This window comes from Suricata suricatta, chromosome 10, assembly GCF_006229205.1.
Source record: "Suricata suricatta isolate VVHF042 chromosome 10, meerkat_22Aug2017_6uvM2_HiC, whole genome shotgun sequence".
Lineage (NCBI taxonomy): Eukaryota > Metazoa > Chordata > Mammalia > Carnivora > Herpestidae > Suricata > Suricata suricatta.
In genome coordinates this window covers 79,937,693-79,960,781 of record NC_043709.1, presented here as the reverse complement: position 1 = coordinate 79,960,781, position 23,089 = coordinate 79,937,693, and the positions used below count along the sequence as shown (strand labels likewise).

Genomic DNA, 23,089 nt, shown 5'->3' with positions numbered 1-23,089 from the left:
GATTATGCAACAAATATTCTTCTTTTCCTATATTAGTTGGTCTCTTCATGAAACAGGTTGGCTTGCTTTTCTTGCTCTCTTTGCAAACTCTAAAGACATTTCTGTGTGATGTAGAAAGTGTAGTTTCTGCTAGCTTAATGGCTAATTGCAGCGACAGGCAGGGGAAATAAGAAAATCTAACTAAAATTCCAAGTAAGGAATGAAGGGCTATGTGAGCTTTAACTACAATTTCACATGCTGTTGCAACTGTTTTTTTAATAAGGCCTTTGTCGACAATTCCTTTTGCTAATTTTAGTATGATATTTTGATGTTTACTAGGGATATATTTTACCAAAAGTAGCTTTGGGTTCTGTTTATGGTTTTCATTAGCAGAGATGTCTTTCTCGAGAATCTCCCAAATACAGTCCCATTTTTGCTCTGTCTTCAAAATAAACACATTCTTTAGTTGTTGTAATAACTCAAATACAACCTACTGTATTCTTCTCCACTATTGTTTTAGGGTTAAAAGGTAAAAAGACGAAAGAGAATGCAAGTTTTTTTAAGGCACCCTTATTCTTGTTGTAAACCCCATTTACGGTCATCATCAGAGGGTTGCACCCACTCGATCTGGGAGAGTGTACTTTGCTGGAATATTTGCTTTTGAGAAATAACAATAAAAACAATGTATTGAGCAGCCACTTCTAGAAAGGATGCCCGTATTGGTAGTTCCAATAGTCATAAGGGAAGAAAAGTCATTTTGTCATCTTTGCTAATTTTGAAAGAATGCATTTTCTGGCTCTATAAAACCAATATTATGACTTCTTTTCCACAGTGAACAAAAGAAGAGCACAACATGACTATTTGGTCTTTCAGAAAATCACCCATATGACATCTGAACTGGGACTGATTGAAAGCAATGACAGTTAACCATGGACTTTAAGGGCTATTCAAAACCTCAACTTCCCCCAAATTTCCAGGCTATAATGCAATACTTGATCTACTGAATTTTGTGGAGTGATTATGGAGACTTCTATAATGAATAGATTGGATGAACCAAATTTACAATGTTAGACATATATGTTTATCTCTGAAAGCCCTTTGATGCAATTGTGTAAAATACTACATCAAGGATTGTTGGAAATATTGAAAGATTTCATAATGTAAAAATAATAATGTTATTTAAATTGAAAAAATGACTCCTTGCTATTCCATATATGTTTTAACCATCTTCTCTACAAACTTGGTCAATAAATACTGCATGAAACAAGAATTTTGCACTTTGTCCCATTGATGCGACTTGCCAACCTGATTGATTTCTTTCTCTATAAGCTCACCTAATTTCTACATACTCTGTATATTTTCTCCTTTATTAAAGGTGATGTAATCATAGCTTCTATCACATTCACATTCTCCAAACTACTGAGAACAAGAGAGGTATGAAAAGAAGATAGGAAAGGATGAGGTTTTTTTACAAAGTAGGCTTGCAACTGAACATAAAAATTCTGGCAAAAATTTGTAAGGCCGATATAGATGATTAATGAAACAATGAATTTATATGAAGAAAAGAAATTTGGCAATAGAAACAAACTAAGACACGTACTTGGAAACACGAAAAGTGAGCAAGCAATCAAGCAGTAAAAATAAATTATTTATTCTGGGAAGACTCACTATATTACTTTGATTTGAACAGATGAAAATATTTGCATGTTGCCAGATGGAGAAATTGCATTTATGTGCATTCATTCATGTTTCTACCCAATTTGCCTTAGTGCCCTGTCTTTCACTAATGATAGATACTAATTTCTGTTACTTCTTAGGCAGTACTTGATTAGACAAATAAGAAAGAAAAGAGATGGTTGACATGACTTGTCGATCTAAATCTGACTCCAGCTTTACCTCCATTTTCTTTGCCATTTCCCTGCACAGCCCAGAGCTGGAAACCTAATCATAGCCAACCAAACCATCCTTTTCAGTGATGAGATATGTCCTGTGAATTAAATTTGGTTGACACTGTAGGACTGTTTGGTGCCACTGAATGAGCAGATGATAAGGTTGGTATATGATCCTCTTAGAAATCTTTGGCTTCCAAGTCCATCCAGACTTGTGGTTCTGATTTTTAAAACCAGAAAATATCAGAGCTCAAAGGGTGTTTTGATAGATTTGGTAGACGGAATTCAACCCCCTTGTTTTTCACAAAAGAAAGCAAGAGGAGGTTAAATAACCTGGGTAAGCTCTCTTGTGTGTCTTATTTTCTAACTCAGTCTTCTATGTACAAGAGGACGATTTTAGATCTGTTAGGTCCTCTGATCAAAGGTTCCACTTGAATGTGTGTAACCTGAAGAGTTATGATGAATGGGAGGAAGGTCTTCATTACTGGAGGTCTTCAGACAGTTTTAAGAATTAAGGTAGACAGTACTATCTTTTTTTTTTTCTTAACAGATGAGGACATTGAGGCAGAGAGGTTAAGCAAATTACCTGAGGTCACATAGCGAGGAAGTAGCCACACTGGGATGAAAACTCAGTCAAATACCTGTGCTTTTCTTACTACAAATTTTTGTCTTCTAGTCATCATCTGCATTATCAGGAAGCTAAACTGAGTCACTAAGGAGATATCATTACTTATTTTTATGTTCTTTTCTTTGTTCATTCAGCCATCCATTCAATCAGCAAATATTTGTTAAGCATCTAGTAAGTGCTGGCCACTGTTCTATGTCCTATGATACATCGATGAACAAAACAAAGTTGTTCCTATAATGCAGATTACATTCAAATGAGAGAGAGACACACACACAAAAAATATACAACATAATGTCAGGTTGCAGTAAGTGTTTGGGGGAAATAAGAAAGCAGTGTAAGAGGATTAAGAATAATATAGTGGGGAGAAGGGACCCCTTTTGAAACAGTGACCAGAGAAAGCCTCTCTGAGATCGTAACATGTAAGCAGAGACATGCAGGATATGAAAGATAAGTAGAATGTTGCAGGTTGAGAGTAGAACCAACACAAAGGCCCTCAGGTAAAACACGCCTGTCTTATTATAGAAACAGCCAGGCCAATATGGCTGGAGTCAATGAGTGAGAGAGGGGCAGAGGATGTAGGTATCAACGCTGGAGAAGAAGTCTGAATTTTATTTTATGTACTAAGAAGTCCGTGGAGGTTCTGAGCAAAAGAGTGTCATATTCTGATTTACGTTTTCAAAAGTATCACTTTGTTCTTTGACGGATACTCAGTAGAGGGAGAAGTATAGAGGCAGAAAGACCAGCTGCTGAATCTACCAGTAGATTCACATCTGTTTCATTGGATACTATAGGTAGAGAAGATATTTTGATAAAGTGTATGTTGCATATAAGAGAGAGAAGAATGAGGAGGTCTAACCTTGGGATAAGGTTTAAAAACTTCTTCCTGATTAAGTGCTTAAAAGAAAAGCAACATATGCATGTGCTGAGAATGGGGACTATATCTGCTGCCTAATAAAGCATCTGACTGGTATTTGCCCCTGATTCTAGACAGGGAAGTTCTAAAACCCTTGGGAATTCCCTACTGATAGAAGTGTCTCTGTTATTCATGAGCCCCCTGGATCACACCTGAGTTTCTGTTAAGGGAGGAGACAACCCAGGATGGGGGCTAGTCACTGGTCAGAGCACCTGCGATTAGAGCACTGGGGCTTCGAGTTAGCCTCTAGGGAGGGGAACGGGGTTGGAGACCAGGTTCGGTATTCTGGCAAATAATTAAGTCAACTATGTGTATGTCACGCAAGTCCAGCGAAAACTCTGGGCATGGGAACTCAGTAGAACTTCCTGGTTGGTGAGCTCACTGCTGTACCTAGAGGACGATGGGCCCTGTCCCACTGAGAAAGGGCACAGAAACTGTTTGAAACCCACCCACGTCTTGTGCCATGTGTCTCTTCATTTGGCTATTCCTGATATATGTCCTTCCTAATACAACTGTAATTGGAAGTATAGCACTTCCCTGAATATTGTATGTCATTCTAGTGAATTCTTAAACCTGAAGGAGTCATGGAAACCCTGAATGTGAAGTTAGTTGTTCAGAAGTGCTGGGGGTCTGAGGCACCTGAAGTGCCACTGGCATCTGAAGCAAGGGCAGACTTGTCGGAGGTGATGCCATCTAACTTGTGGGCTCTGAGCTAACTCTGGGTGGTTAGCATCAGAATGGCATTGCAAACCATCCTCTTCTTGGGTTGAGCTACTGCCCAATGAGCGCACAGTGAGGGGGCACCGCTAATGCCAGAATGGCACTGCACTGTGGTAGTTGGTGTCAGTATAGCATCCCTGGTCACTGGCGCTGTGCAGGACAGAATGGACCTGGGGGAGAATGATTTCTCCTGAGTCAAGCTGTAATGGGAAGGGAGCCCGTTAGTCCCACCACCCCTCTGTCATAAATAATGAGCAAATCCATGTAAATATTACATGTTAAAACTGGTTTACCATGCTAAAGTCTCTCACCATTTTCCTTTAGTGTGTTTCCCAAGTGGAATTTTCATTCCGATATCAATAGCTCTACTGATAGTTTTACATAAACAGACATTTGTTATTTCAGTTAGCAAACACATGTCTTATACACCATGTCAAAAACTCCATCTTCAGTCTTGATCAGTCTTTGCTCCCAAATTTAGTTTTGCTATTTCTAGGAACCAATGGAACCATTGCCCAAGGCCCCAATACATGGAAGGGACTGGTGACCAAAGTCACTATTTCTCTGGAATAACTACTGATATTTCAGTCTAAAAGTATTCTTCTAGTCACCCAAACAAGCCTTAGTCTTCTTTTCCTTCCTCCTAAATGCACTGTCAGTAAATATTTTTCTTATGTGATCTTGCACGTGGAATTAGGAGTTAAAAATTAGTGTGGGTGAACCTCAGAGATCAGTTCTATCATGCATTCATTCAACAAACGTTTGCTGAGGGCTTTTTTATTCCAGAAGTTATTCTAGACTAGAACTGACAAGGACAGTCAAGAGTCCAGAACCCAGGAAAACAAAGACATTTTATAAAAGTAGATAATGAATTCACAGGGAAATAATTTCAGATAGTGGTGCAGACTTTGGGTAAGATATGATCAGGTACTCATAGACGGCCTGGGGTCTTCTTTAGTTGGGTTGTCCAGGAAAGGAGGATTATAATTTCTGAATATAAGCATTCAGGTGAAGGGAAGAGTGGAAGACAAAGTTGGCAGAATGGGAAACCTCAGAAAAAAAGCCAGGAAGGATAGAGACAGGTCCCACCTGGTTCATGGTGGCAGAAATAGGACAAGAGCCCATCCTTGCTCTCAGTCAAATCCAGACACCTATCCCTTGCTTTCTTTTACAGGTTCCTTCCACCACATTTTCCAATCGTGTGTTGGTCACTGGTTTTCCTTCCTCCAGCCTCTTGTCCCTTTACTACATTTCACTATGAATTATTTAATACTTCATAAAAAGATCTCACTTAAAAAATCATATAATTCCTCTACTTGAAAGTCATCAATGCCTCTCTTTTGTTGGTGGGCTCAAGCAGAAACTTCTGACCTTGAGCAATTTAAATTGTTCCATTCAGCCCCGTCCTAATCCCGGGGAGGGGGATGGGTCTACCTGTACTTTGGTAACAGTTACTCGGATCTGCTGCTTTCTTTCACACCAGCATCTCAACCCACAGGCTAGCCCTCATCTGCAGCTCATGAAATGTCACTGCCTGGTGTTATCATCCAACTTTCAGGATGCTCTGTCATGCTCTCCCAGTTAGGCCCTAGGTTTCCAAAGCAGGGAATTTATTTTTCTCATTTGTGTTCCCTATCCTATCTATCCCATTGCTACAGACATTATAGGCACTAAACAAAAGTTGTTGAATAAATCATCATTTTTGAGCCCTGAAATGCTATTCAGATCCTCCAACACTTATATCTTTTAAAATTGAATATAACATTTACCTCATGTCAGATACTGTATAAATATTAACTTGTTTAATCTTCATAAAAACGCTATATGCAGAGATATTCACCCATTTTATGGATGAAGAAGCTGTGACATAGGAAGGTTAAGTCACCTGCCAAGGCTCTGAAAGTCCCCAGTCCATGACTAAAGCACTCAGCCATGCTGTGTCTCTCTTATACGCAAAACACCCCTCCACCAACTCCCTTTCAACACACCAGCCTCTGACTTTATTCTTGGTTACTAAGGCACAAGAAAACAAAGTGAGGAAAACATGATACTCTCATGTAAGAAGCAATTTTACAGTCCCCCATAAAATGAATTTCCTTATTATTTACCTGTCAGCACTATATCTTTGTCTTCTAAAATGATATTTTCAAACTGGCTTTAGGACACCTGGATAGGACAAGGCCCTCAGCTCAGGAAACAAATTCTCTGAAGCCCTGAAGCACAGGTGCAGCCTGAGACTAAATTTCCCAACCTCTGCCGGAATCACAGTTTAATTTTCTCTTCAAGCATTTAGGCTTCAGGTCTCAGAGGAAAATTCACGATCTGCTCCCTTAATCGGCGTGGTCTTACAGAGATGGCTGCAGCAAGGAGGTGTAATCACATGGACGGTAGACCCTAGGGACTTAACAGCCAAACTCCAGCCAGGGTTGGGGAAGGGGTCAAGCCATATATGTCCCACAGTGAATACAATGGAAATAGTCAAATTCTGACCGCTCCGAAACTCCTGCCACAATCGCTTCTCGTTTGTAATATAAAACAAAGAGTAACATACTCAAAATTTGATATAGAAACTCTTTAAGATGTTCAAGTTGTCAGAATTTTAGAACTAGGACAGAAGAGGTTTTGGAAACCATTCAGACTCCCATTATTGATGAGGAATTGAGGTGCATGGGAGTCAAACCTCTTCTAAGTCACAGGTAGAACCACGGCCAAGGGCCTTTCTGTACTTGGCACCAGATAGCTAGAAGCAAACCCTGGGCACCTTTACAAATAAACCACCTCTGAATTCAGCTATTTTTGTATTTCAGCTTCTGGTGACCTGGTGTGGTTGCATTTGAAATGCTAATCAATAATCTCTGAGTAACATAAATACCTTGGAACCTTTCTTAAGAGTTCAAAATGACAGTAGAACACCAATGCAGAAGGAAACTTAGAGAGCTAGAATATTCCTTCTAAAGTAAAATGTGTGTGCTTCATATGGGAACTTTTCAAATGCTGAGAGAAATGAAAAAGGTGATTACAAGACTGCAAGTTCTTCACCTGAAGAAGCTTAAAAGGTATTTCCTTTGTTGCCCCCATCACAGAGCCAAGAAAAAGGCAAAACTTGCCCTTCTCATTCCCCAAGATGAACATGTCAGTAAGAGAGGTAAAATCTGTTCTTATACAATCTTTGTTCTGACTCAGTGACAACTCCTACTACTCCCTTTCACAATGTCCTCGTGTGCTTTGGGCACACTCCTGACAGTATCTCACCATTCTCTCTGTGGTAAGATCTGTCCTAAAATCACTTGTAAAATTTAAAGGGATTCATCAATGGTTCCAGCAATTAAAATAGTTAAGTGAGCTCCTGACTTTTGGGTTAACAGAGAGACAGGTGCCAAACAGACTTCAGTTTGAGTCAGGCCAAGAGACAGGAAGGTTCCCCTGCCCAGTCTGTCCCAGTGTTAACCCTCACTTAACTCTGTAACAACTGTGGTAACTTTTTAGGATCTGCCTTATGCTCTGAGCAGGAAATTCTGTGACAGGCCACATCTGTCCTGATGCTCTCCGTCCCCCTTTCCAGGAGCTAGCACAGTGGCTGGGACATGGTAGGTAGTAAGTGCTCATTGAACAAGTGAAAAGTTGACCATTATCTAACCTGTAAGAAAATCACTATGCAGAATCAGTAATGCTTTTGAACCCTAAAAGGCTTAAGAATGCTCTGAATCTGCAAATTAGTATTTAAATTTAGTCATAGTAAGTAACTAAATATTTTACGTAGAAGTGGAAGGAGCATTTAAATATTATAGAGCACTAACCCTGAACCAGACATCATGTGAGGCACTAGGATATATGGAACATTTGCTTAAACCATATAAGAATCTTACTTCTCTCCCTTTACAGATGAGGAAACAGACTCAGAGAGCTGGGGTGATCTACCTCAGATGCCATTATTTCAAAACTCCTACCCTCCCTGCCCTGCCGAAAGCAATAGACTCCACTAACATGACATTAAATGACTAATCTTTGACATACAAGTATTGAATCACTTTTGTAAAGTTCAGCAATTATTTTTCAGGAATTCCCTTACCTAAACCTAGTCCAAAATCTGATGGCAACTAGCTTGCCTGATAACCTTACCTAACCCAAGAGCAATCTTTCAGTTTAATTATCATCTCAGCTAATTATTCATGACACGGCACGGGCTATGCTAGTCTATTAAAAACCACCAGACAGAAGACGTGTGGCTTTACGGTACATAGCTCTCATTCCCACAACTTACATTTTGCTGGTATCTGTTACTCTCTGGATGAAAGCCAGAATTTCTGAATAAAATGTATCAGTCCTAACAATGTGGACATGATTATTCCAGAAAGCCAACTGAGAACTGAACAAGATCTTACAGTAATTACTAGGACTGGGAAACAAGAACTTTCTTCAGCACAGTGGGAAGAAATCCTTTTATTAAGGTTATGAGAATTAGAGATGTGAACATACCTTTATAAGTTCAAAATAAATGACTTAGAATGGGTCACTTTTTCAAAAAGGCTTCTATACATTGAGCAAAATCCAAGTCATTTTGCTGTAAACATTTGCATTTGCATCATAATCCTATATTAAAACTTATTAATCAATGTTACATCACAAGATATCCAAAAAACTTCTATATTCACTGGCTGATGAGAAGTTAAAATCCTCTTTCAGAGTCCTACAAAAAATCATTTTCTCCCTTCGGGTCTCCTTTTTGTTAAGTAAAATCTGTGGGAAAGACTCTGGATATTATAATTATCATCATCATTAGTTATTATTAGTGTTGATTAATGGTTATGCTGCTGTATCTGTTAGTCTAAGGGCAAGGTTTTTTTCCTAGTTACTTACCATACGTAATTTCCCTTGGATAGCGTTGTCCTAATCTGCAATGTTATATATCCTGTATTCTCTAGTGACTTAATAAGTATTTATACTCATTTAATAAATCTTGATTGAGTATCTACTCTACACTAGGCACTGTTCTACACTCCCAGAACACTGTAGTGAATAAAAAAGACTGAAATCTTATCTTTGTGATAGTTTATCTTTTCTAGTGGATTGTCCATTTTAGACTTCTCACCAGAATTCCAGACTCTTGTATTCAGCTTCTTGTTGGTCATAATGCACTCAGAAACCCAAATTGGACCCAGGCACTGGGATACTACCAGGTACACTGAGATTATCACATTTCTTCAACTTACTCCTGTGGAATCCTGATGATTTAGGTTGAGCCTCACTGCTCAACCCATGACCCCTAACTATCCAGGGCCAGAGACCTAACCCACCTTCCCCTCACCTTCAGTAAATCCTCCACCCACATCCTTTCATGTCTCTCATTTCTTCTCAATCTCCAGTGGCCTTTCATAGCAGCTTTCAGGATTGTTACCAGGGAATGAACTCTTTCTACATATTCTTTTTCTTGCTCCAGGATAGCCCCCTGGTCTCCATTTCTTGTTCTTCCATGGAACATGCTTTCTAAAATACTATCTGACCATGTCTCTTTGGTTTAATATCTCTGAATGGTTTCCTTTAGCTCTCAGGATCAAGTAAAGACTTCCAAGAGTACCAGGCCCTTGTGATCAGCTCCCGGTGCCCCCATGGCTAGCCCCACTCTCTCCCTAGACAGACTAGCTGTCCCTTCCTCCCTTACCTGACCTACTCACGCATCTGGCATGACCTTATGAAGCCACCACCTCTCCTTTAATAGATTTCTTTGTCACCTGGATTTCACCAAAGTCTCCTGAAGGAAGCTAAACCCTAAGCAGCAAGCACCTGAAGCACAGTAAGCACTCGGTGTGTGCTTGTTCTATGAACAAGCCATTCGCCAATGGGAAGTAGTTTACGGGCCTGCTTTTTATTTTAAAAAATTTTTTAACATTTATTTATTTTTGAGAGACAGATCATGAGCAGGGGAGGGGCAGAAAGAGAGGGACACACAGAATCGGAAGCAGCTGTCGGCACAGAGCCTGACGTGGGGCTCGAACCCACGAACTGTGAGATCATGACCTGAGCTGAAGTCGGATGCTCAACCGACTGAGCCACGCAGGGGCCCCTGGCATGCCTTTTATCGTACTTCAACCATTGCAGCTGAGAGACTAAGAATTCTAATCCCTTAAAATATTGTAGAAAACTTTCATCCTTCCAAAGGATGTCTTTTGGTTTTGGGCTTTTTCCTACCTTTTCTCTAATACCTGACTTACATATATTCAATCTTCATTAAGTTTTGCCTGATTCTTCAGTAGGTAAAGCACAGAGAAAGGTAAAATCATAGACACTGGACCCAGAAAAATTTGTATTTGGGTCCTGACTCAACACTTATTTTGCTGAGCACCTTGGATAAGTAATGAGCTTCTCTGAGCTTCAGTTTGCATAAAAAGGGTATATTTAAATAACATGTAAAGCTGCCAGTACAAGTGAATTTAGTTTCCTTTCTTCTTGGCTGTTCACACTTTCCCTTTAAGATACACACCTTGTCTGCAATATATTCCCCTTCTGTCAAAATACTTTCTAAGGCCCAACTCCCCTCATAATCTTCTCTGTGCAACTGCCCCTAGTCCCTTTAGCCAGAAAGACCTGTCCTGTCCTCGGTGTCCCTTGGCTCCGTGTCTTATTCATTCTGTTCAACAAATCTATGCTGAGTGCCTACTGTGTGTTGGGCATTAATTTAGGTGCTGGGAATACAGCAGTGATCAAACCAGATGTAGAAATGCTGAAGTCGTAGTGGAGAGAAATAAACACATCCATAAGTGTAAAAACAATACCAGGGTCAGATTAACACAGGCGCTCTAAAGGGTGGTAGGACAGAAGTAACTGGAACGGGGGCATCAGGGAAGGTGCCAGGCACGGAAAGTGTTAGCAAACCACGACCGCAAAAAGAAGGCAGCCCCATGCCAAGGCTCTGACCAAGGAAGAAGGGTGAATTTCCAAGAAAAAGCAAAGGGCCAATGTAGCTGAATTATAGTTGGCTAAGGGAAGTGGAATGAAGCAGACCGGGGCCAGATGGGATAAGGGGCCACAGGAAAGAGTTTGGATTTTATACTAAGTACCACTGAAAGGTTTTAAGCAGGGGCGTAGCTGTATAATTTAAGATTTCTCCAGATGCTGTGTTTGCACATCCATTATACCTCTTACTAGAGTTCTGATTTGCACTATAGTTTCCAGTGAATGTAGCTGTCTTTTCCATGACAGTGTGGTTCTGTGAGGGCAGTGACGATGATGTTTTATTCTAGTTTCGATCAGCACCTTGTGTACAAAGCTCTCTGGTAAATTCTTGCCAAATTAAATGGAAATATCCTGCAGCCTCTGTCTTTCTTGCCTGCAAGTGTAATAATTGTAATTGCAGTACTTCTAATCACTGTAGGAAGGTTGCAGTTGCCAACCAGCTCTGAACGAGCACATTTTTCCTATCTGAATTCCTCTCAGGCCTTCCTGCAATTGTAGGGATGTCAGCTGACTTCCTGTCTCCCCCGCCAGGTCTACTCCCTGCCCTGAACTGAATGTTTATAGTCCCCCTTCTGCAGAGCATGAGACCCGCTGCTTGGGGGTGCTGGGTGCAGCCAGCCCGGCCCACTCTCAAAGGAACCACGGCTTCCAGCTTTCTGCACCACACAGCATCAGATGATGACCAAGCATTTATTGACCACTTGTATGTGCCAGGCACATTACAGACACGGCGGGCTTTTCCACCAGCGCTGCAACTTTGGGCAAGATATCAGCTTTCTCTAAGCCTGCTTCTTCATGTGAAGAATGGGGACAGCATTAACAGAGTGCTGCCTAGGGTTGTTATGGGGCCTTAGAAGAGATCACACATGTCAAACACATAGCACAGCACTGCTCACAGTCAGCCCCTCATCAACTGTCAGTTATATAGTAGTAGTACTGTTAGGTCGCATGATTTTATTAGTCCTCATAGCAACTCTGCAAGGAAAGTCTTAATACATCCAGAGCCAACATTTATCTTGTATGCAGAGAGATGGCTGTACTAGTTGCTAAACGATTGCAATGTTTCCTAGTTGCCAAATTAGCCACTGTCCCAGCCTCCAAATCCCCCTCTCCCTCTATGACCCCGCAGCCTTCTCTGCCCGGGGGGTTTCTCTGGGATCCCTGCCTCCCCTTCTCTCCAGGATCCAGAAAACACAGGGCCAGGGCCAGGGTCCCGCTCATCAGGAGGCCCCCAGGACCCAGCCCCATTCAGCAGGTTCTCTTCTGAGTGCTGACTGGGTGGCTGCACTTATTTCATTAATGGGTAAAGTGAAGTTTATGGGATGTGGGTGGGGGGAGGCGGTTAAGTCACCCATCTTGTAAATGGAAATCCTCAGACGTCAAACTTCAGAATCTATTACCTAGGCTGATTCCGGAACACTTAGCTTGTCCTCAACACTGATTAGGAAGACTAACAAAAACCAGTTTTTGGCTTTCAGAACTTGGAGAACTATCTCCTGGACACCAGCAGTTTCCACTTCTGATCAATTCAGGAAGGAGTCAATGATACCTTGAGTCAGCGCCTCACCTGACTGCTCTCGTCTATTTCCCATCCCACTCCCCTGTATGAATCTCATTTAAACCTGATTTGACCCAAATCCTTCACCCTCACTTCCAGCACTGAATCTTTGAGATGACGACCCTATGTATAGCCACACTGTGAAGTACTTACCATTTCAATCTCTCTTTTACAAACTAAAAAGAAGACAAGATAGATGTTAACGTTCACAAAATGTGGTAACTCATATTTATTACATGTGGCCACTAAATCAAAAATTAAAATAATGCAGAGAGTAGACCCCACAATGACAAATGAAATCCAGAGTTGGGAATTGAAAAGGATCCCTCTTAAATTGAAGACATGTGTCTGGACTTAAAATATGGAAAGTGAAGGTGTTGTCTCCCTCAATATACATATTTACTTCTTAATTGTGCATTCTGAGCTGCAGAGACCCCCTTGGTTTGTCTTGAAATGTAAACATTTTTAGCTATGTCTTATGAAGTTCCAAAGTCTTTAAAATAGGTTTTAAAGATTGAGCAGTTACATAATTGGCTTAATTAGATCCAATTACACAATTAGCATAAATTAGAAACAAAAGAATCAGAACATATAATTTCATTGTTATGACACATAATAATAATGCAGAAATTAAGTTGACAAATGGTGCTAACACAGGAGGTTTGCATACAAATCCTAGAAGACTTGATGTCTTTCATGAGTCCAAACATCTCCCCCCCAACAGTTACTGCTCAAAACATGTTTTGACAACAAACAAGGTTGATTTTGAGTTCTAGACACAGAAGACAACATCTGGAGAATTGTTACTAATGGGTGACTAAAGAGATTTCTTTCCTATCTCACTGAAAAGACCATCCCTCTTTTTCTGAAGTCTCAATGGATTATTGCAAGGAAGATTATTCTTTTTTTAATGTTTATTTTTGAGAGAGAGAGAGAGAGAGAGAGAGAGAGATTGAGAGACAGGACGTGAGCAGGGAAGGGGCAGAGAGATAGGAAGAAACAGAACAAGAACAGGCTCCAGGCTCTGAGCTGTTAGCACAGAGCCTGACCCATGAGATCATGACCTGTGCCGAAGCCACCTGGGCGCCTTAGGAAGACGTGGGGCTCAAACTCACAAGCAGTGAAATCATGACCTAAGCTGAAGTCCAACCCTTAACTGACTGAGCCACCCAGGCGCCCCGGGGAAGAATTTATTCTACTATGAGTTACATTGCAAGACCGTCCACTGCGCATGCCTGCACCTCTGCCAGGAGAGCAGCCTCAGGCACGCTCCTGAGCACAGGGGCATGTACGGGAGGGACCAGGTTTGAGAAACACTGCAAGAGGGGACTAAATTGTCTCTTCTCTCTCATCAGCCATGTGACTTCTAATCATACTTGGGTCATTCATCATACTTGCTTCCAGTGGTCTAAGCCTTCCTGCTGCATCTTTGTCTTCTGATTTAAAAGAGGGGAAAGATGACATTTGACTAATGAGAAATTCACATTCCAAACTCCTTGCAGCTCTTTTGGTGTATCTTTCCTTAAATTTTGTCCCACAACCAGAGGGCTAAGAAGAGACCATTCATTTGTTAATTGACTCCTTATTTTATTATTCATTCAGTAAATGTTTTGAGCTTCCTGGGGGAAAGAGACTATTTCTTATTTATCCTTAAGTATCAAACTCATAACTCAGCTGCTAGGATACGGGAAGCACTCACTGTTCATGAAATTGATTTTAAGGCATATTACAGACATCACCTGCCCTGCTAGTACAAAGAACTGAGGGCTACTCTTTTCTCAGTTGTGGCCTTCAAGAAACTTACAACTATTTTTAGTGTCAAGACCATTGTTATGTTAACAAAAGCATGAGTTCAATTGTCCTAGCTGACTTCTGCACGCTAGCTGGAAACAGATTTTAGTTAAGAGTCAAGTAAGTGGAAGAGTGGGAGAGTGCCATATTCTAACATGTGGAAGTGATCCCCCAAAACCCACGCTCATGGGGGGTGACCAGCCACGGGCTCTGCCGCGGCCGGCTCAGCACGGCTGAGCGCACCGCAAGGCACTAGTTCCCTGAACATGCTCAACACCCTTCTCACAGACACCTGCGATTTTGATCCCTCTGTTTGCCAAATTAAGTACTAAATATCCCCAAAGGCCCCTGTCACATCTCAGCAAATGAACACTGAAAATCTGAAAATGTCCTCAGAATGTTTGAGAAACATCTAAAAGCCTTGGGCATTTTTTCTAATGATCTCTATTTTGTTTGTTCCTCCTCAGTCATCATCCTTTGGGTAATGGGAGACGCGAAAGGGCTTAGTGATGCTCAAAGGCCATTACTAGTACAGGCCGGAGGATTTATCCTTTTATACCCTTCCCTCCAGTTTACTGGATTCCCTTTCATTACGTTTACTTTCCAGCATGGGCCTTACTTTTCCCTTCTCATTTTCTGTTCCCAGTAAATACTAGCTCAAAATATCAATTCTCTTATCAAAAATGAGGGCTCGCTTGCCGGGAGAAAATATATTCCCCCGGTACCTTGATCAACTCATATCTCCCCTAACAATATCCCAGAAGATGCTTCATGTTCACTCAGATACTCAGACAGTGGCTGATACTCAAACAGCTTAGTGTCGCGTCTGAATGCAAGGGCAAGGAAAGTTTATATTTTTTCATATTTCAGAGTCTTGAGCCTATTACTGGATGGATATAGAGGAACAAGTATATTTAGATTCTAACCTCTAGAAATGAATGTATTTACAATGTATATTTCAATGCATATTGATATAAATATTCCTCATTGACAGAGTAATAAAGTTGAAGCACTAGAGGTGAAACACTATGCAGAAGGGAGAAATATCCTCCAATTTGTTATATTCTTGCTTTTCTCATGTCACCAAAAGGAAGGTGGCACTTCCTAAGGGTCCCAAAGTACAAATCAGATGTACTTCAGCGGTGTGGTAGAATTCAGATGAGTTGTCTTCTGAACATGAGGAACTTCCTCATTTCTTTTGCATAAATCCTTGAGGGTAAGAGCTACATCAATTATGAAGAATTTAAAGCTTTCAAAGCTCTACTGATAAACAAGCACTTAAATCAGGTTGGTAAATGAAGCTATTTTTAAGGAACAAAAATAAAGGTGGTAGGAAAATGTCTGGAAGGTTTCCTACCAAACTATTAAAAGTAGTTACCTCTGCCTTCGAGAGAGAAAAGATATAAAGTTTGAATTGAGTTACAGATGTGATTCACCTTGCTATGTGCTCTAAAGTCTTCTCTCTCTCTCTCTCTGTCATTCTCTGTCTCTCTCTTTCAGAAAATCAGGATTTCAAGGCCATAATCTCCATAGAGCTTAGAGTCACAGATTTTCTAAATTATGTTCATTAGCTACAGATATTTTGAACTTTTCTAGAAAGGCTATTCCAGTAAATGAACACTCTTTGGTGCAAATGACTTTTTGTTTCCATCAGTCCTGAGCTGAATAATTTCACTCTTCCTTCTCCTGGCCATTGAAATTCAGAAACAGTGCCGCTTGTCTTGGATGTGCGAGAATGAGACAGCTCAGACTGGAATGAGTTTACAAGCTCTCCTCCCTCCCTCCCGGTTCTGGAGAGAGCTGATGGAACAGGATGGGCAGAAACACGGATAAGGACGCGCGCATTTAAAAATTCAAGTGCAGGTGCCTGGCCAACTGCTGGTTTTAATGTTAAGGTGTAAGGTCAGCACTGTTTTATGGTAAAAAGCCACCTGTGATTTCCTTATTACAAAATCCAAAGGCTCTGTCTGACCTGTGTCTTCTTTATGGCCTCTCTGCAGCAATTGATGCTATCGAAACTGTCATTGCATACGTAGCTTGTCTCTTGACTTTTGACATACTCTGCTTCCTGGTTCTCCTTTGGCCCCTTTTTATTGTCTTCCTTTCTATTTATTTTATGTGTCTTTCTTCTTTTTTCCTGAATGGGGAAACCCCCATGTTGTCTCTGGCTTTCTCTGCCTTTCTTGCTACACATTCTCCCTTCTCTCATTTCTCTCTAATTTGATGGCTTCAACTGTCACTCCATGTGGACAGTCACAGTGAAGACTGTCAATTACCAAGTACCTCCAGTATGCTAGCCACGTTTAACATACCATCTCACTGAGGTCACAGCAATTTTCTCACTTTTGGATGGGAACACGGAGGCCCTGTATGGTAGGTTCAAAGATTTACCCAAGATATCCCAGACCACACAGCAGATAAGTGACAGTTAAGGTGTAAGTCCAGATCTTTCTGGTTCTAAGGCTCATGTTGTTGTTACTACCCTGTCCCTTCTAATGTATGACGTGGCTTCTAGTCTCTTTTCAAAGTCAATAAGTGTTCTCCTCTGACCAGCTTCTCCTCTTGCAGAAGATCTTTTGACACTGATACACCACCTTTCTCCCAGTGACCAGGCTCACAAGGTCAGGTGTCTTGGGCTCCTTTGGTCCCCCACCCCTAATCTCATCAACTGCCAAATATGGCATTTGATTTCATCTTTCCCCTTTCTCCTTTCCCAACCAGCCTATGCACCACTGCCTAATGACTATTCTAGGCCACAGCACTCCTGTAGTGAAACTCTTCAGTGGCTTCCATTCTTGATGAAATGATGGTCCAAACTGACACTTACTACTCACAAGTCCCTATAATATCTCTCAGAGTTTCTTTACAAGTGGATTCTGTGCCAGTATCCCTGAATGTCTGAGTGTTCTACCTGTATGCCTTTGTTCAGGATGCTTCCTCTTACAGGAACTCACTCTTAATCCAACAGACACCCCCAATCTGCCCAAATCCTACTCTGTCTGATGTACTGCCCCCCAACACATGTGCAGGCGCACATGCGCGCACACACACACACACACACACACACACACACACACACACTCCCTTCTACCACCTCCCAGTTGGATGTCACTCTACATCTCTAAGCCTTCACAGATTTTCATTTGCTCCACTCTTGGGGAACTTGGCCTATTCTACTTTTGGCTTGTTATTCTTTTCTCCTTCTTATTAAGCTCTAAATTCCCTGGCAGAGAAGGAACGTGTCAGACTCCTCAGTGTGTTTCCCAAAATCTTTTAGTCCAAGGGACACAGTGGATGCCCAGTAAATATATATTAATTATAGTTACTCAAATTTTGATAAAATATAGTAATGTGAGGTTTCATTTTAAACATACTGCTCTACATGTCCCCCCCCAGTAAACAGACACAAAATATTTCACATAGATGGTCCCTGAGCATATTGAGATCAAGAATGTATAAATAATGACTATGAATGCTTATCTTCAAACCGATTAATTTTTTTCCTAATGTAGATGGGGGAGAGGGCAGAAAAGGAAACATGGAGAACAAGAAACAGCATTAGGTTCTACGCACTGTCACATAAAGAATGACAACTGCATAGTAGGATGCAAACTACTTTGCACATTGAACAACTTACAGAGGATGCAAGTCAAAAAGGAGAAAACATAAAAAGGCAGAACAAAAAAAGTCAATATATACATATTGAATATACATATATATGGTCAGGTAAGATAAATTACTGCAATATTTACTTGTACTTAGTAAGATGTTACCCTCCAAACATGCTCTTTGGTTGCTCCCTCTACGGCGGTGCATGTCCTGCTATGTACACGACCAGCTCACAGAAGGAAGGACACAGCGCCACTGTCACCTGCTCTCTGAAGCTTTGGCACTGGTGTTTACTAACTGCTATCCTCAGGACTGGGCAGCCAGGAGGATCATGACTCTTCTAAAGACTCATACTCCAATAGTGAACACAATTTTGTAAGAAGATTTTTGAGGGGAAAAAAATCCAACACTCACTTTATTCTAAGAATATAAGAATATAAGAATTTATATTGGATGCAATAATACTAAATGTGTGTCTTGATACCCTTAAGTTGTAACTTAGACTTCTCGTTAAGCCACTTCATTTTAATCTTCTAATGAAGCAGAAGAAACTCCAAATCACGGACAACAGCCTCTGCTAGTGATCTTAATGAGGAGTTATCAGCAACTTAGTATTGGCAGAAACATCATTACCAATGCCATCAGTGCCAATCATTACCCATAATCCAAACTGTATAGACAGGAAGACAGTATTCTCCCATTGAGATCAAACGTTATACCCTTCCCAAACACAGTTTAATTTCTTAAACTCTTGATTTCTGAAATTCAAAGAATTTCTTAAAGTATGAATCTTCTGTTCATTTTTGCCAATGGGAAAGTTCCAGATTTGGGGAACTGAGACATTAGCAAAGACATGAGGTCAGAGATGATGGACATGATTGAGATGGTGCTATTCACTGCACAGAGAATTCTTCAGTAAATGCCATCTGTGCCCTTGAGACTTAGATTTGGTTTATATAACCAAGAAGTCCATTGGGAACCCATGAGTTAGGTAGCCTGAGGATTCTTCTGTGACTGACAGTCCTATTTGGAAGTTAACCAAATGATTTGGAGAACTTTTCCATTTGGGGAGAAAGGTGGGGTAGAGAAGGGGAAAGTATACAAAATGCAACATAGTCATGGGTTAAAATGCTTTGATCACTCACCACAATCATTTGTGCCACATAACTTTCAGGCCCAGTGTATTCAGTGGGGTCTTTGACCTTCACCAGGACTAGGAAGTATAAATAATGCCACATGTTGTGTTCTGACTTGATGTGTTCCTCAAATGAAACAGTTTTATTATCAAACTTGTCCCTCTCAAGTCCTGCAAAACACAGAAAACACAATGTATGTGATTTGTCATTTAATCAGCACATACTTCCCAGCAAAAAAAAAAAAAACCCATAATAATTATGTGAAAAAAATGCTTTCTGTGAGTGTGCCAATTTAGAATGTTATGATTAAAAACAACACAGTACACAAGACCTCCATAAAAAAAAAGACCATAGTTTATAGATTTCTTCCCAACCAACATTCTCCACTTCTCTCCTGCCCAATGGATCCTTGGAAATGTGAGGTCCTGTGATAGATGTAACATTTACAGATAATTTAAAGTATAGCCATATGAAAACTGTCCAATGAAACTGGACCACAAGTCTAAGCAGCAGAAGTAAAAATGATTGTGCAATAAAAGACATGCTTGTTAATCAGGACAGGAAAAAATGTTATTTTATCCAGGAACCTTGGGAAAAAGAGGAAAGGCAGCTGAGAGAGTCATCTTGAAAACCACTTGTAGTCAGTGAAGGGCAAGTCAATGTCCACAGTGATCTTTGCTCTGCGTGCAATAAGGGCGCTGACTTATCCAGCCTTTAGACTACTGTGTTCCTGGCATTTTAAGGAGGGGATGGTCTGTTCAATATCCAGGGCAGATTTTCAGCTGCTGGAAGGACACTGAGGAGAGCTTCTGCGTAGCAAGAATCTTTTCTTTCAAGGGCTGAAGAGTAGATGAAAGGAAGTGAATGCAGATGAAGAAAAGCCTCTATGGAAAAATGAGTTCGATTGCCAAGTAAAATGGGATGTTGGGATTCAGTCTGGTTTTGCAGTTCAGATACTGGAGAAGAAACTAGGAAATTGGATTCCAATCCTGGCTCTTCTTTCTAAGCATTTTTCCTAAGCCATTCAGGCATGAAGAAGACTCTTTAAATAATAAGATATAATATACAATAAGTAAAAAAAAATCTATCCCTAGTGAAAGGGTGACGTTTTATACTACATTATTGGATATTTTAATGGAAAATACCGTAAAATTAGATGAGGCTCATGGTGATGCCTCATCTTATTTGACCCATCATCAGCTCAGCATGGCCCAAATAAAATCCATATTCTTCCCCCAAACTGCTCCACCCACAGTCCACCTCTTCATTCCATGGCAACCCCAGTCTTCCAGTCATTCAAGCCAAAAACTGAGGAGTCATCCTTGTATCCTCTTTCTCTCATCCATATCCAATTCATGTTGAAATTCTTTTGGGCCTACCTTCCACAGATATCTGGAATCTGGCCACTCCTCCGCATCTCCACAGCCACCTCTGTTATCTGAGCTTTCTTCATCTCTCACCTGGATGGCTGCAAAAGCCTCCCAGCCACCCCACCCCTCCCCTGTTTCCACTTTAACTCTCTGTGTTGGCCTATTCCCAACACAGCAGCCACAGCGATACTTCAAAAACCTAGGTAGGATGTGTCTCTCCTCTGTTCCAAATCCTGCAGTGGTTCCTTTCCAACTCAAAGTAAAGGTCAAGGCCTTACAATGGCCTATGAGTAGGGCTGCCAGATAAAATACAGGATGCTGGGTTGATGCCAAGTTTTAATTTCAGATAAATAATGAACAATCATTGGTTATTAGTCTATCCCGTGGAATATCTACTTACTAAACTGGAAAACGATTATGCCCTATAGCCTCTCTACCCTTGTCTCTCACTCTCCGCCCCCTTGCTAACTCTCATGCAGCCACACTGGCCTCCTTGTTCCTTGCAGGCAGACTCCTGCTTCGTTCAGGGCCTCTGGACTGGTGGCTTCTTCTACCCACAGAGTTCTTCCCTCTGGTGTCTCTTCAACGAACTTGGCTCACCTTTTGCTCAAATCACCTTCTCCGTGTTGCTTAACTTGATCACCCAATTTAATCCTACAACCTGCCCCTTCCCTTTTGCCAACACCCTCAACCACTCTCTTTCTCTTTTATCCTCTTTCCTAGACTGCTTATCACCTTCTAGCAGACTGAACACAGCCATATCAAAGTTGTGAAATTAAACCAGACCACTAGTCTAAGATCAAGAGGTAAAAATGTGTAAGAAAAAGCCTGCCTGCTAATCAGGAATGCCAATTTATCCAGGATCTCAGATAAGAACTTGTTATGTTTATTAATTATTGTGTGTCTATGAGCAGATAGAGTTGTCATTTTTTCTTCACCAATAGTCCTAAGAGCTTAGATTGGTTTCTGGATTTATCATCAGCACTGAATACAATATTTATTGAGTGAATAAAGAATATTTCACTAATAAAACGTTATTCCACTTGGATGACTATAATCAAAAACAGATTAATAACAAATCTCAGTGATGATGTGGATGGACTGGAGCCCTCAAACCCTGCTGGTGGGAATCTAAAGTAGTGCAGTTACTTTATTTTTAGTTTTACTTTTATTTCCTAAGCACTTTATTTTTTTATATATATATTTAAATATAATTATTGTTAAGTCAGCTAACATACAGTGTATACAGTGTGCTCTCGGCTTCAGGAGTAGATTCCCATGATTCATCACTTACATACGACACCCAGTGCTCATCCCAACAAGAGCCTTCCTCAATGCCCATCATCCATCTTCCCTTCTCCCCCATCCACCCTCAGTTTGTTCTCTGTATTTAAGAGTCTCTTATGGCTTGCCTCCCTCTCTGTTTGAAACTATTTTTTCCCTTTCCCTTCCCCCATGGTCTTCTATTAAGTTTTTCAAATTCCACCTATGAGTAAAAACATATGATATCTGTCTTTTTCTGACTTATTTCACTTAGTATAATACCCTCCAGATCCATCCATGTTGTTGCAAATGGCAAGATTTCATTCTTTCTCATTGCCAGGTAGTACACAGTATGGCAACTCCTCAAAAGGTTAAACGTACCATGTGACCCAGCAATTCCACTTGAGGTATCTAACCAGAAAAACTAAAATGTATGTCCACACAAAAACTAGTACATGAATGTTCACAACAGCATTATTCACAATAGCCAAAGTGTAGAAGCAATCCAAACATTCATCAACTGATGAAAAGATAAATAAAATATGGCATATTGTACAATGGAATTTTCTGCAATAAAAAGGAATGAAGTAGTGATACATGCTACAACATGAATCTTGAAAACATCATATTAAGTAAAAGAAGCAGGCCACAGAAAGCCACATATTCTATGATTCCATTTATATAAAATGTCCAGGATTGGCAAATCTACAGGGACAGAGAAAGTAGATCAATGGTTGTTGAAGACAGGGGTGGAGGAAAGGTTGGTGGGGGAGGGTGGTGGTGAGGGCTAAAGGGTACGAGATTTCTTTTGAGGGCAATGAAAATGTTCTAAAATTGAGCATGATGGTGGATGCATGACTCTGAATATATGTAATAAAACCCACTGACTTGTATATTTTAAGTGGGTGAGTTGGAGGGCATATATCTCAGAAGAGCTACAGAGAGAGAGAGAGAGAGAGAGAGAGAGAGAATGTTAAAATAGTTAAAATAGATTTTCCCAGATTTCAGTTCAATTACCTTCCTGTTGCCAGGTACATAGGGCTATAAAAAATAATGTATCTACCATCAATTAATGTGTAATATGGTAGAGGAAACAGAAAACTTGTGTTACATCCTGAAGTGGTGACAAATTGCCAAGGAAGCACAGGGGAGGACAAAATGAATGGTGACATTTAAAAAGATTTCAAAGAGGTGTAAAGCTTTAAATGTCTAGCCTTGAAACAGGATTATGGCAAGTGGAAAAGAAATGAATGGCAATAAAAGCTACCTAATTTTTATTGAG

The 23,089-nt window shown here is 40.6% G+C and overlaps 1 protein-coding gene across 3 annotated transcripts in view; it reads right to left on the bottom strand.

Annotated features, from left to right (window-relative positions):
* Nucleotides 1-23,089, bottom strand: part of ITPR2 (inositol 1,4,5-trisphosphate receptor type 2) — a 478,853-nt gene that overhangs the window by 32,211 nt on the left and 423,553 nt on the right. For all 3 annotated transcript variants that reach the window (XM_029955850.1, XM_029955851.1, XM_029955853.1), the window contains one exon: nucleotides 19,184-19,344. In XM_029955850.1, the coding sequence (XP_029811710.1) occupies nucleotides 19,184-19,344 (161 nt within the window). The remainder of the gene's footprint in view (nucleotides 1-19,183; nucleotides 19,345-23,089) is intronic.